The sequence below is a fragment of the Mesoplodon mirus genome, assembly GCF_964341445.2.
Source record: "Mesoplodon mirus genome assembly, chromosome: 2".
Taxonomy (NCBI): domain Eukaryota; kingdom Metazoa; phylum Chordata; class Mammalia; order Artiodactyla; family Ziphiidae; genus Mesoplodon; species Mesoplodon mirus.
Genome location: NC_138977.1, coordinates 35,016,000 through 35,031,867, shown reverse-complemented (window position 1 = coordinate 35,031,867; position 15,868 = coordinate 35,016,000). Strand labels below are relative to the sequence as shown.

Sequence of the window (15,868 nt, the reverse complement as noted above, 5' to 3'; positions counted from 1 at the left end):
ATTTGGAAGTGAAAATATTTTATGACTAGGAAAAAGAGGTTTATATTCACTTGTCTTTTGTTCAGTAGCTATTGTGTATTTATCTTTGAATTTCCAATTTGCTGTCATAAACATTTTTAAGTTTATATGCTATTTGCCAAATTTTCACTAAAATGAATTTCTCAATATTTGGGAACTTTAAATACAAAGAATTTCTGTATGCTTTTCTTATGTTCATTCTTTAAAAAGCAAATCCAACCACTGAAAAAAAGTTTTTCCTTATTTCTTTATGTATAAAAATTTCTGAAATGATTTTTTTGTGTAAACTTCTTGTGAGGTCAGGAACTATTAGGATCATATTTCAGATGTAGAAAGGACCTTTGTAATTAATCATGATGGTTTATTAAAATCTATAATCCTATTAAAAATTTCACACTAGGTTTTGAAGTACTATTATGAAGTAGTATGTTATAAGGACTAGATATCTCTTAAAAATGTAAGTTTAATCTTTAGTTTGTATTTTTTCGAATACTAATTTTAGTTTTTTTCATTGACTTTTGATTAATTACAAATTCAGTTACAAATTAATCATTTATGTTGTTCTTTATAGTGCATTCTTTTTTAACTAATAATATTTGTTAGAGCAGTTGTAGTTTTATAGACAAATTGAGTGGGCGGTGCAGAGTTCTTCCTGTGTCCTCCCTCTTCCTACAGTTTCTGCTATTATTAACATATTGCATTAGTGTGGTACATTTGTTACAGATTATGAGCCAATATTGATACATTATTATTAACTGAAGACCATAGTATATATGGTTCACTGCTTGTGTTGTATATTCTGTGGGTTTTGACAATGTATAAATGACATGTAGCCACCATTTTCCTCAAACCCAGAGGTTGCTTCCTCAGCCGTGTCCAGTCTACTAATCAGCCCATCAGAGACATTCTTCATTTTTCTTACTGTGTTTTTGATCTCTAGCATTTCTTTTTACTTTTTTCTTAGAATTTTCCATCTCTCTGTTTACATTGCCCATCTGTTCCTGCCTGCTGTCTGCTTTATCCATTAGAGCTCTGAGCATATTTATCATAGTTGTTTTAAATTCCCAGTTTGATAAATCCAGCATCCCTGCCGTGTCTGGTTTGGATGCTTGCTCTGTCTCTTCAAGTTGTGTTTTTTGCCTTTTGTAATTTTTTTCTTGGTAGCCAGACGTGATGTACCCAGTGAAAGGAACTGCTGTAAACAGGCCTTTAGAGATGTGGCAGTGAGATGTGGGGAGGGAAGCCTTCTGTATTCCTATGATTAGGTCTCCGTTTGTTAGTGAGCCTATGGCTCTGGACTGTGAACTTGACAAATGTTTCTCGGGTTTCTTTCTCCCTTCCTAGGTGGGCCAGGATGGCTGGAGTGGGCTGGAGTTGGGTGTTTCCCTTCCTTGGGTCAGTTAGGCTCTGGTTAACTAGTTTCTCCTGAGGGCAGGCCTTATTAAGAACAGACTGCTTTGGGTATTTCAAATTGTTGAAATTCATTTCTCCTCCCCCTACCAGAAGGCAGAGGGGATTCTTCTCTCATATTTACTGTGGAAACCTGGTTGAGCTCCTAGAGGAAATCTCACAATATTGTGGGGATCCCCCTATGACTGGGACCCCCTGGAGTTTTTAACTCTCAGAGTTGTCCACGCTGAGATTTTCCTACCCTCGCACTGATTCGCATGCAGTTTCCACTTGTGAGTCTCTGTTTCAATCAGCTGCAGCTCCCTGTGTTCTCCTGTTGATCTCTCCAATCTTGGGGGCATTGCTTTGCTCTGTGTTCTCTGCAAGGGAAGCCAACTAACCCTTTTTATGGTATGTTGAAACATACATTTGAAATGAAATCTTTTATTTCACCTTAGAAAAAAAAGGCTTTGAAAAAACTTACTATTAGAATATGGTTAATTGTAAAGACCTAGAAAATACCTAGAATTCCTAGCAGATTTTTACTTTAGAATATAGGGATCACAATACAATAGGAGCTAAATTATTGAGTCTTTACCCTTTACCACACACAGTTCTAAATGCTTACAAGCCATTAATTTATCTAATCCTCACAGAAATCTTGTTATGTAAGGTATTTTTATTATCCTCATTTTATAGATGAGGAAGCCAAGGGTTAGAGAAATTACAAAACTTTCCCAAGGTTTTACAAACTAGCACGTGGCAGAGCTGGGATTTGACCACCATATTTCCTTGTGAGCTCACACTTTAAAATGAGAGCTAGATTTGGAGGAAAGGATACTTTGTAAATGATTAGGTTTTTTTTTAAGTTTTTAAGTCATTGATTATACTAATAGTACCCCCTCCCCCCCTCCTTTGGAGGAGTGGGTATGTTTGTGAAATCAAAGAAAGGGTTTCTTTTTCAGTTTTAAGAATTACTAATTTCACTGGTTTCTGGAAAGTAATTGAGGGTATAAAATAGTGTAACTTGACCCCCAAGTAAATTGCTTACATAGAATTCAGAGTTATCTATTCAGACTGACCAGCATTTAAGATTTCCTTGTTTAGTCTTTAGTTTTCAATTAAAGCAGCTTCCCCTCCTTACCCCGTTATGTCCTAAAGCCCTCTAATGTTTTACATAATACATTTAAGTGTGTGAATAATAACACAATGTACTTTATCTAATTTATGTAATCAAAAGGTTTTACAAATTTCAACACTGATAGTCTTATTACCAGATAAGGAATAGATAGATGTTTAACTCTAAAACACCCCCTTATAAAACAGAAGTGATTCAGCCGAGTGTACAGTAAGGCTACCTTCCTGCCTGTGCTTCCACTTTGTCATTCAAGTACAGACCACTTCCCCAGGAGAGTTTGTGTGGGTTTGTCTTGTTAGTTCTTGCCTTAAGGAAGTACACTTGGTTTTCTCCTTCATAGGTTACATTAGGAAAAACCTCTTCTTTTTTAAGCAGTTTGAAACTATGGTAATAGAATGTGGCGTTAATGGGTTTCCTTTGTAACCTCCAAACAGAGCAACATTTTGCAGATGTCGTACTTAGTGAAGAATTTCTCAACCTGGGCATTGAACAAGTGTGCAGCTTAATCTCGAGTGACAAACTTACCATTTCTTCAGAAGAGAAGGTAAGTGTATTTTTCTTTTCCCAGTGTACAGTGATATAGTATTTTTCCTTTCTTTCACTTTGTTTTGTAACTTTTTGACCCTGTATGTGTAGTGACAGCCAGTGATCTTTGATCTGGAAGTTAAGAAACTCAGCTAGTTGACTTGTTGGTTGTGTAAATAACTGTGTTCTCACTCCTTAGGAGCTTCCCTAAATGGTTAGACACCAGAGTTTTGTGCTTGACCCCACAGCAAGAGCTTGCGTACATTGAACTATCTGAAACAAAGGGCCTTTGGGGAACTTGGTTTCTTCTCACAGCTAGATACCTGGGAAAATTGTGATCTAAACATAATATTCTCAGACTTCCCTGGTGGCACAGTGGTTAAGAATCTGCTTGCCAATGCAGGGGACATGGGTTCAAGCCCTGGTCCGGGAAGATCCCACATGCCGTGGAGCAACTAGCCTGTGTGCCACAACTATTGAGCCTGCGCTCAAGAGCCCATAAACCAAAACTACTGAGCCCGTGTGCCACAACTACTGAAGCCTGCATGCCTAGAACCCGTGCTCCTCAACAAGAGAAGCCACCGCAATGAGAAGCCTGCGCACCGCAACAAAGAGTAGCCCCCGCTCAACACAACTAGAGAAAGGCCGCGTGCAACAACGAAGACCCAACACAGCCAAAAACAAACAAATAAATAAATTAATTAATTAATAAAAAGAAGCCACTTAAAAAATAAATAAATAGGGCTTCCCTGGTGGTGCAGTGGTTGAGAGTCTGCCTGCCGATGCAGGGGACGCGGGTTCGTGCCCCAGTCCGGGAAGATCCCATATGCCGTGGAGAGGCTGGGCCGTGAGCCATGGCCACTGGGCCTGCACATCCGGATCCTGTGCTCCACAATGGGAGAGGCCACAACAGTGAGAGGCCCGTGTACTGCAAAAAAAAAAAAAATAATAATAATATAAATAAATAAATAAACAAACATAATATTCTCAAACCAGAGTAATTTCACCATCATGTGAGTTGGACGAAGTCACCCAGGTGGCAAAGTTTAGCTAGTTCCAGACTGACCTCTTCCTTCCGACTGGCTCCTACTGCTTACACTCCACCCTCCCCACGTGTCCTTCCCCGCTTCCAGAGCCTTGTGCAGCTGCTTTGTCTGGTTGTAGCCTGTCTCTCCGAAGTTGGGGTTGCCTTTTTCAGCCACCTGCACCTTTTGTATCGGTGGAGGGAGAAGCTTCTCAGTGGGTTTTATTCTTTGGGTAGGTTTTGTAGCTTGTGGGAATCAGGGTGCAAAAGCTTATGAACCTGCAGTGTTTGGAAGAAGTGAAACTTGAGTTTTTCCTTTGTGTGATTTGTTGTATAAACTTTGTTGTTCTTTTCCTCAAGGATATTCATACTGCTTGGGGGCAAAAAGACACATTTCTTATAATATTTACCAAATAAAAAATATGTGAAAGTGGTTGTGAAATGTATAATCTTAACACCCCAGAAATATAGAGGAGAGGAAGACACTACTATTCATGTTTAATAGATGTGTGTTGAGTGCGTACTGTGTACCAGACACTGCTATGGAGTCCTACGTACAAGAATATTGACAAAATAAAATCCTTTACTCATGACTAGAGGGACAACCAGTGGGGTAATAAGTGATCACAGAATGCTGTAGAGGGTCCAGAAGGAGCCTTTAATCATTCCTTGGATACAGATTGGAGTTCAGTGTGGCTCAGATGTATGATCCAAGTTTTTTAAAGTGCGTATGAGTTTGCCAGGGAAACAGGGATGGGTTGGAAGGAGAAGGGCAGCCCAGGTAGAGGGAACAGAATATGTAAGTGTAAAGAGGTGTGAAAGAATGATTGCATTCTTTTAGTTCAGTACAGTTAGAGTTTACAGTATGTTTGGCACAGTGGTAGGAGATAAGGTGGGAAGATGACATAAAATACCTTCGCAGCCATGTTAAAGAAAATTGACTTGGACTTCCCTGGTGGCACAGTGAATAGAATCTGCCTGCCGATGCAGGGGACACGGATTCAAGCCCTGGTCCAGGAAGATCCCACATGCAGCAGAGCAGCTAAGCCCGTGCACCACGACTACTAAGCCTGCTTTCTAGACCCCGCATGACACAACTACTGAGCCCGTGTGCCGCAACTACTGAAGCCCGCATGCCTAGAGGCCATGCTCCACAACAAGAGAAGCCACAACAAGAAGCCCATGCACTGCAATGAAGAGTAGCCCCCGCTCACCACAGCTAGAGAAAGCCTGCGCACAGCAACGAAGACCCAACACAGCCAAAAATAAATAAATTTTTTTTAAAAAAATTGACTTTATCCTGGTGATGAAGAGCCTCTGAAGAGTTCTAATCAGTAGAAGAGTGCTACGATAATGCCTTCACTGTAGAAATGTCACGGAGGCTGTTCTGGTTTTCTACTGCTGCATAACAACCACCCCAAAATGCAGTGACATAAAACAACCATGTCGTTATGCTCACAGTCTGTGGGCAGAATTCATGCAGGGCACATAGGGACAGCTTGTCTCTGCTCTGCAGTGCCTGGGGCTTCAGCTGGGTTGGCTTGACGGGTGACATTATTCTACTGGAGCCACATACCCAAGGCTTCAGTCCCTCTGCACATGGCATCTTATGTTTCTGGAACACCCAGGATGGTTCCTTCACTCGCTTGTCTGACTCCTGGGCCAGGTATTGGTTGGTAGCTCACCCTCCCCACCCCCCTTCCTCTCTGTGACTGGCTTGGGTCTCATAGCATCTCATCTCCAGTAATCAGACTTTTTACATGACACCTGGCTTCCCCCAAATGAGCATTTCAAGAGACCAGAGGCATCTTATGACCCAGCTTCAGAAGCCCCACAGCACTGCCTCCACAACCTTCTGTTGGTTACACAGGGCCAGCTTAGATTCCTGTGGGAGGTTACTACATAAGGTGTGGACACCAGAGAAGTGGTTTATTAGGGACCATTTTTGGAGACTAGCTCCAAAGTGGTGGTGTGCAGAATGGACCAAAAGTGGGGTGAGGGTCATATAGGAGGATGTTGAAGTTACCAGTGAGCAATAGGATCTGGTATAGGGTGGTAGAAAGAGGGGTGGAGAAGAGAAGACAGAGCTGAGAAATAGTTAGCAGATAGAATTGACAGGACCCTCTTTATCTTCTAGCATCTGGCACATAGAGGTACTTGGTGGCTGAGTGAATTAAAGAGGCTCATTAATTATAATATAGATTATTTTTAGCTTCTTGCTCTATACCTGCATCAAAATAACCTATTTTTTGCTTCCCAGTTATTCATTTACATATCATCGAACATTTTCTACAACCCTTTAAAGATTACTGGGTAGTATATTCATCAGTCTGGAAGGAAATTATGTATTCAAATACTGTCTTCATAATAGCTTATTAACTTTCTCATATGTATATGTTGTAATGCCCTTATTATTTTGATAATTTTTAATATAAAATATTATATTTTAATACATTCTACTGTTGTGACAAAAGAGAGTTAATGTATTCTGCAGATCCTTGATTTAGAAGTATATGGTCCAGCATTTGTTTGTAAACCCAAAGAAAAAGCCAAAAAATGAGTTGTTGCTAAGAGTACATGATTTTCATTCTAGATATCACTTTGCTTTATTATTTCGGGTGCTTTATTCAAGAGGGACTTTAGATTTAAATCTAAGTAAGTAGAACCAAATTCAATTTGGAAAGGTTGTCAACAATGAATTAGATCATATATCATCAAATTATCACTGCTACCACTCAAGTTCAAGAAGATTAGGTAATGTACTTGATGAAATATGTAGTAAATACCCAGCAAAAAGTACTCACTAAATACATAAAAGTACTAAAGTACTTATTAAAGTACCTACTAAATTAAAAGTAGATCTACCATATGATCCAGCAGTCCCACTTCTGAGTATATATCCAAAGGAAATAAAAACAGAATCTTGAAGAGATATCTGTATTGCTGTGTTGGCTGCAGCATTTTTCACAATAACCAAGATGTGGAAACAACCTGAATGAATAGATAGAAAGGTGCTATATATACACAATGTATATAAAAAGAAGGAAATAAAAAGCCATAAAAAGAAGGAAATTCTGCCTTTTGTGACAACATGGATGGATCTTGAGGGCATTATGCTAAGTGAAGTAAGTCAGAGAAAGACAAATACTGTATCATCTCACTTATATGCAGACTCAAAAGTCAAACTCATAGAAAGAGGGTTGAGTGGTGGTTACCAGGGGCTGGGAGTAGGGGAATCCGGGAGATGTTGGTCAAATGGTACAAACTTCTAGTTATAAGATGAAAAAGTTCTAGAGACCTAATGTGACTAACAATTAACAATACTGTATTATCTAAAAGTTCCTGAGAGTACCTCTTAAATTAAGTACATACTAAGTACCAAATGAAAAAAATAAAAAGCAAAGAAAGAAATGGAGTGGATTTACTTTTCAAGTGCATCATAAGTCAGGATTTGAAAAACTTGAGCCATGGATTATACTTGGATGTCTTAGCAGAGTTGTATATAAAATGTAATATTGTATTTTATTCAGATGCCTTGGTACATAACTCATTACTTATTTTTCTTTCCCCCATATTTTCGGCAAGGTATTTGAAGCAGTAATAGCTTGGGTGAATCATGACAAGGATGTAAGGCAAGAATTTATGGCTCGGCTGATGGAACATGTACGGTTACCTTTACTTCCTCGGGAATATTTAGTTCAGGTAAAAGCTTTGCAAAACACAGGAGTACATCTACTCCATGTCACTGGGCTGACAGCGTGTAGATTCCTGTTACACAGTGGTAACTAGGCAGAGGGCAGTAAACGCACCTGCTGTCCTTGGCAGCTGCTAACTCTTGGGGCAGTTGCCAGTCTTACAGGTTTGCTTCTTCCCTATTTCTGATTTGAGTAAGCAAGTACTAGAGCTTATGGAGGCAGTATTTGTGGTGACTTAAGTACATGTAAATAAATGCATTTGTGGCTCTGTGTCACTGCTCTGCATCTCCTTTGCTTTCCTTTTGATAGCCCACTCTGACTGCTCTGTAGAAATGGAATTTTGATGTTCTACCCAAATACTTTTTAGTTTTCCTTCACAGTTTCAGTGGCTTGCATTTGGTTTCTGTCTTTACTTCTAAACTGAGGAAAACCAGGTTATTTGAAATAAATAGCAATAAATGGATCTTTAGTAGTCTCTGAACAATTTGAAATTTATTGTTTTATTATTAATATTCTACTAGGAACATTTCAACATTTTAATTTATAATTGAAACCATCTAATCAAACATTTCTTTATTAGGAGATTAGAGCTGATCATTTTAGAATTTCTTGAAGCCTCATTATTTGTTTTAATATGTGTAATCATTGGTACTCTGCCTTTAAGAAAATGAACAGAAAAAATCTGTCCTTCACTTGATGTCAGGGATAGCAAGGACAAGTTTTATTTGTGGTGTAGGCACATTGTTATAAAGTATTTTGAATTCCTTTTCTGGGTATTTAGTTTGTGTTTTAAAAAGATGTCTTTAATTTATAAATATTTCCTCCCCCACCTGAAGGACTCATTATCTAAATTTTCTTATTTTTCTTACCATTTGGCTTAATGTTTAAAGATAACAAATAGGTGAACATAATATTATCCAAAGATTATTCTGTAGCTGACATTGAAGTATATAATTTTCATTGCATTCTTCTTTATTACTTATAAACATTTTGCTCTGCAGACCAGATACTTGAGCATTTGGGGGCATCATTTACTTTTGTTTTAGTGATATGTATAAACTTTCCTCTGTAACTTTTAGACTGAACCAGGGAGGATAGTTATTGCTTTTTTCCTCTACTTTACTTGTTTCTTTGTCAGTCTTATCATGAAGTAGCTATCCCCTCATGGGGTGGGTCTGATTTCTTCTTCCAGAGGGTTGAGGAAGAAGCACTGGTGAAGAACAGCAGTGCTTGCAAAGATTACCTCATTGAAGCTATGAAGTATCATCTGCTACCAACAGAGCAGCGTATATTAATGAAGAGTGTCCGGACCCGACTGAGGACACCCATGAACCTTCCCAAAGTAGGATCTGCTGTTCATACTTGTTACTACCTCATCTGAAAGGCCCATAGTGAGGCTGTTAATATTTTACTCATCTGATTTTCCATGTGCCCAGGAATTCATTGAAGTGTATATAATTCAGCTTCTCTATTGATTTTGTCTGTGGAGGGTGGGGATTGTTTGACTCACTTAATCTTTATAAACCGCATGATGTCACTCTTCTGGAACAGACGCAACTGGTATTTGTCCCTTCTGAGTTTTTTTAGCTCTTTACAAAGGTTTCTTTGTAAGCTACATGTTTGGATAATAACTGAAAACCAACTAGTTTCACAGAATTGCTAAGAACTTAGGATGCTAGCTTGTTCCTTTTGTTCCTTCCTATTGTCTGTTGTGTACTATTTGATGGTTCACTCACACATCATACATAGCCATTTCAGTGTAGATTTTCCATATGTTTTCCCAGATCTCCAGTGTTCATGTAATTCCTCTGTGAAAGTTCATATTCTACCTTTATCTTTTTAGTTGAAGCCATTCATGTCTTACTGATTTAATTTTCCTTACAAATAACCCCTCATTTCTGTCTCTCTGTTTACAATTCCTTCTGCTCTGTTTGCATCTTTACAGTACTAGGAGACCAGCACTTTGAGCACCATTTTGTGTATGGTCTAATCAGAATGACCCATAATGTAATGCTTTTATTTATGTATTGATTTTTAGCTCTCATGTGTGTTTGGGGCAATGATGAATTAAGAAATGAGAATTAATCTGTTATCCACTGTTTTCTTATATCACCTTTAGTTATTACTTTACCTTTTTATTAAATTAAATCTTTTAAATTCTTTCACTTTAATGCTTTTATTTAGTGTTTTTTCAATTTTATTTTTTTTTTTGGAGTCTACATTTTAATTGCTTCAAATCCATATTAGTAGTGTTTTTCTGTTTTGCCCAGTGTTAACAAGAGTTCTCAATTTAGAACCAACTTATTTTTCCAGTGTGCTACTCCCTCCTTTTTTCTAGATCATTAATAAATATTTTAATTTAAAATGGACTTCAGTACTCTCCCTGGTGATACCTCATTAGAAATACCCACTTACCAACATAGTCCATTTGTAGGAAGTTTCAGTCTATATGATTATGTTTATTATCTAAGCCAAAAAGTAAATAATTTGGCATATAACATCTATTGAGATTCAGGATCATATAGATTCAAATTTGGCCTGATTTTTTTTTTTAACATCCCTCTGCGTGTTGCTCATCGTTTCATAGGCTCCTGGAAGTTCAAATGCTTTTCTCAAAATATTCTAAATTTTTACTGAGAATATTATCACTTAAAAAATATTTACAAGGCGCTCACTTCCTACCCTATTTTGAAAATTGGTATTTGCCGTTTTTAAATTTTCTGATCTCTCCTCAGTTCTCCAAGATTTTTCAAAAATAATTGTAAGTGGCTCAGTAAGTACATTAGCTAGTTCCCTTAACACCTTAGTATGCATGCCATCTGGGTCTGCTGATTTTATAAGTGTTCACATTTCCCAAATACCCTTTTACCTCCTTTTATAAGTAGCCGTCTCTATAAGTCTTCATTACTTCATATTTGTCCATATAATTTGGTGTCAGTTTTTGTTCTTACAAAAAAAATAGATTTATAAAAGTTGTTCATAGCCTTAGCCCATACGAATTATTATTTCTTTTATGCTGGTCTTTTAAACTTCCTTCTAAATAGCTTGTTTTATCTTTAATACTTTTTAAACATTTCATATTTGTAAAAGATCTCTTCTTAACTTGCATATTCCCTCTGCTGGCATCTTTAGCTTTGCTATCTTTAGCTATGCCTTAACCTTTAGAGTGAAAACTAATTCTCTTCTAATTTCTGTAATAAGCATGTCACTTTTGAAGACATTCTAAAGAGTCTTTGGTAAAATCCTATCAAGTATTTTCTCTTATGTAGAGTTGTGATCATCTGTTCAGTTGACACTCTCTGGGCTTCTCTGGGTATGGCTTTGGAGTGACCCTCCTAACTGTATTAAACTTTCGGTTTCTCAGTTCTTTAGCTCTGATTTTGTGGTGGGTATGCTGATACATGAAGGTTCTCTTCTGTTCTCTCAGGGTGGCTGGGGAGGAGGGTTGCAGACCTGACAGGTAGCAGGGAGCTACTCAGCTCCTGGTTTTGTATTTGCATAGTCTCTCCTCAAAGTTTATTTATCTGCACATGTTTTTGCAAAAGTGCTTGTGTTGGACACTTTTTTCAATAGCACTGTTTGTCATTTTAGAGTGGTTGTACTCAAGATTAATTCTAAATAGGTAGGTAAGAATGAGGCAAAGATTAATTTCTCTTGCTGACATATCATAATCATGGTAAGACCTATGAGACAAAATGTGGTAGCAATGCTGGAATAATAATGTTTCTACCATGACAGTGACTAATTAGGCTCTGATTCTGTGGACGCATACTAATTTGCATGAAAGATCTTTTTATATCTCAGATATTAGTTTTGTACCGTCAGTCAACCGTCTTGGGATTGTGTAAGGCACTCTTGGATTTGGACAGTATAATGAAAAACTGTATATGTTTTGCTGCTGTGTTTTGTTGTTAGCTTCTTTTTATCTTTGGAATCTGTATTTTTACCAATGCTATCTTATTATTTCTATATATTTATTTTTCTTTTTTTTACCCAGGATATCTATTAAGATTTCCAGTTGGAAAATTATGAAACTTGGTATTTCAGGAGGCAAAACTAATATTTAATATGTGAAGAAAATGAAAGAACAAAGTTTAATTGATCTACATTTCAGGATGGTCACTTGAATTTGTGTAACTCCCGACCCCTCGCCTTCCTTAAATACGTCACATTTAACTTTTCCACACAACTGTCTTCCCAGTTTTCTATTCCTTTGCATTAACATAAACTAGTATGATGTTTCTCAGATCAGGCGTCACAAATAACTGGGGTGTCAGAGTCATGACATCTCTTTTGATGCTAGTAGCACAGTGGTTTTTATCACCGTCTCTTGATCTCATACAAATATCCCTGCTCTCCTGCTCTTGTCTTCCCATTATACATTCCTCCTTTCCCCATTATCTCTGATTTCTGGAGTTCCAAATCCTCACCCCATTTTACTTGGGTGAGTAAAGAACAGATATTACTACCTTTCTCTATATTCAGTAGCACATATTCCCTTCCATCCTCATTTTGATCTATAAGAAGTGAACTATTGTGTGGAAATCACAGGATTCATAGTTGAGAATCATGGAATCTAATAAACTGTATTGTTTCTCAAGGATTATTTGAAAAGTATTCCCTTCAGAGATTTTTTTAAACTGATGTTCATCAGAGATGTTAACCAAACCTCTTTCAACTGTTGTCTAACTGCCGGGCAGAGTTTAAAAGTTAAGCACAGGTAGGTCTTCTATAGACCTCTAGATACAGGATTGATCTTACTGTCTGTTGCACCTCTGTGATTTCATAACCTTGCCCCTCCCTTTTTTCCCTTTGGGATTAGGAGGGAAGGGTATTGCAGATTTTCTTTGTTAATTCTTCCTTTTATTTATTTGTATTCAACACTAGAGGAATGGCAGGTCTGAAAAAAAAATATATAACTGTGCTACATTCAGTCTTCTTTTTAAGACCTTTAAAATTCTTTATACTTTCCAGTAAATAAATTACTAAAATAGGCTTCTTTTCGGAAACAAGATTTATTCTGATTTCTGTGTACCCATCTTTCTGTAGTTCCAAGTACAGGTAGGTCATTGCTCAGTCAAGGTTGCAAACCTTCCCTTTTTGTATGCATGAGTCATTCCATCTTCTGTTTGTTTTGATTTTTTGTTTCTTTTGAACATCCGTTTTTCCTGTCATCTCACTTTTCCCTTGACAGGTCCTTGCCATTCTTTACAGTGTTCCACACGTGACATCATTAACTTTTACATTCTTCTGAATTGACAGCTGTGTTTTCAGTGTTTCCAAAGAGTGCCCAGTGTGCCCACTTATACTCATTAAAAGACAAACACATTGATGGCTAAATCCCATCTATCTCTCAAGGTTCTACTCCCTCCAGGAAGCTTTCACTAAATTATGGCTATGTTTCATTTTCTGATCAGGAATAGCAATTAATGTCTATAATCATAGCTTTCTGGTCACATATAATTGTATATAGTTCTTGAAGTACTTTAGAGTCTTGTCTCCTTAGTGATATCTAAGAGCTCTTGGGGGTAGAGATCCTGTCTTACATTTCTTATGTAGAACATCTTAGCACAATTCTGATCAAATATGGAAGATAGACACTTAATAGTTGTTGGATTGAATTGAATTGAAGAAGTTTATGGACCTCACTTATTCTCAGTGCTGGACTGTTCTTCATTCATTCGTTATGATTTCTAGTATCTCCATTATCTGTCCTCTTGGTTGTTTTATTTGTGGGGCATCCAGGGAGGTCTCTTTACTTGACATCTGGGAATCTGTGCTCTCTTGTGAACTCCAATTCAATTAGTCCTCCTTTTTCAATAGGTTTTTTTTTTTTCCTTCTTCCATCTTTCTTTAATACCTTATTGTCCTTTTCATCCCACCTACCCACTAACATAAATTTCACTTCTGTCTGCTTTCCTAGATTGTGGAGATCTAGTCCCTGGTCATTACAAAGCTGGGATCTAGTTTATAGCAAGCCCTATGACACTGCAGCCTTGCCAGTGCTGACTGCCTGCTGTTTTTGGCTTAAATACTGCTTTTGCTTGAAGGATCAGAAACTTAGTTTCTGATATCCTTATTTTTGACTAAATGTGCTAGAAAATAGAATTGTAGTTCTAACATACATGTGTCCCCTTTGTTGATGTTTATTAAATGTTGATGAGGTGGTTGTTTTCCCCCAGCTTCCCCTACCATCTTCATCCTAATATTCTCCATGTCATTGTCTTTGTAAGACATTTTAAATCCCTGAATATGCAGTAGTTGTTGGTTCAAGTGCCTCTACTTCTGCCCTTGCAGTTAATGGTGGTGGTTGGGGGCCAAGCACCAAAGGCTATCCGCAGTGTGGAATGCTATGACTTCAAAGAAGAACGATGGCACCAAGTAGCAGAATTGCCTTCCAGGAGATGTAGGGCAGGTAAGCATCATGCATTGCGGTCATTTTCCTATTGCTGGGTCATTGGGAGCTTCCCTCTCAGGTCTTATTTTATTAACTAGAAGAATCTTTATTGGAAAAGCTTGGATTAAAATAGCCATGTGATTACAGAGTGATTGAGGAGCCCCATGCAACTCATAAGACATCGATGGGGATAGCTGCTCTGTCTTCAATTTACATATTTTTCTGATTCTCTAGTATAAAGTGGAGTAGCTAGCAATTTGCTGGATATTTTCCATGTTACCTTTGCTGAAGTGTTGAGAATTCTTTAGGTTGGGACCCTTAGTTCTAAGAGATTCCTGACTTAGCTAATAAGCCACAGTTTCCTTCTTCCAAGCATTCGTTTTACAAACATTTGTTGAAATAGACTTTATTTATCCAAAACTGTAATCAGAAGAGGCAGTTGCAAATTCTAAGGATTCTTCCTGTGACTCAAACCTGGATCCATAAATCATAGCTCCCATAGCAAATGAGTTCTAAGTGTAACAGAACATTTCTATCATGGTAGTCCTTTAACAATATATCCTAGAGATTGTTACATAACAGCATAAAGTTAACCCATTCCTTTCGAGCTGTCTAGTATGTTGGACAGGGATCTGGATGTAGTATAATTTTTACTAGTTTTTAATTGAACATTAAAATTGTTTTTAATCTTATGTTATAAATAGTACTGCAATGAATTCCTTATACATATATTATTATGTATGTATGCTAATATATTTTAGTGGGATAAAACTCTAGAACTAGAATTAATTATTCAAAGAGTATGCAAGGAAGATATACCAGTTATTACTTCCACTAACAGTAAAATATGAAGGTACAAATTTCCCTACATACCCTATAACACCTTATAATTAAATTGAGTTTTGCAATCTGGTAGGTGAAAAATGCTATCTCATTATCTACTTTGCACTTTTATTATGAGGAAAGTTAAACATCTTTCTGAATGGTCAGTTCATGATTCTTGCCATTTTTTTATTATACTATTTTATTGATTTGATACGTTAAGGGAAGTAGCCTTTTTGTCTGTCATTTGTGGTGTGAACGTTTATTTGTATTAATCTTTTATCTTCTGACTTTACTTGCATTATTTTTGTGTTATTTTGGCCATTTAACAATGTTACTTTTTATGAATTCCTGTACATCAGAATTTTGTCCTTGGACTTAAAGATTTGTTTCTTGTATAGAAAAGCGTTACTCAGAAATTATTTGTGTGTGTGTAATTCCCTAATATTAATACCTTATAAAACTGTGATTCAGTTATCAAAACTAAGAAATTAGCATTGGCATATTACTATTACTTAATATGATATTCTCTAGGTCCACCCATGTTGCTGGAAATGGCAGTATTTCATTCTTTGTTATGGCTGAGTAATATTCCATTGTATATATAACACATCTTCTCAAACCAATCATCTGTTGACGGGCAGTTGGGTTGTTTCCATGTCTTGGCTATTGTATTGGGTTGGCCAAAAAGTTCGTTCAGGTTTTTCCATAAGGTTACAGAAAACCCGAACGAACTTTTTGGCCAACCCAATAAATAGTGCTACTCTGAACACTGAGGTGCATGTATCTAAACTACAGACTTACTGTATTTTACCATTCTTTCCATTAATGTTCTTATTCTAGTTCAGGATCCCACATTG

General features: G+C 37.2%; 1 protein-coding gene across 3 annotated transcripts in view; it reads left to right on the top strand.

Annotated features, from left to right (window-relative positions):
- KLHL2 (kelch like family member 2) overlaps positions 1-15,868 on the top strand; it is a 129,966-nt gene that overhangs the window by 99,478 nt on the left and 14,620 nt on the right. For 2 of the 3 annotated variants that reach the window (XM_082606024.1, XM_082606026.1), the window contains exons 6-9: positions 2,980-3,089; positions 7,680-7,796; positions 8,982-9,131; positions 14,087-14,204. In XM_082606024.1, coding sequence (XP_082462150.1) covers positions 2,980-3,089; positions 7,680-7,796; positions 8,982-9,131; positions 14,087-14,204 — 495 coding nt within the window. The remainder of the gene's footprint in view (positions 1-2,979; positions 3,090-7,679; positions 7,797-8,981; positions 9,132-14,086; positions 14,205-15,868) is intronic. The other variant, XM_082606025.1, reaches the window with a different exon arrangement.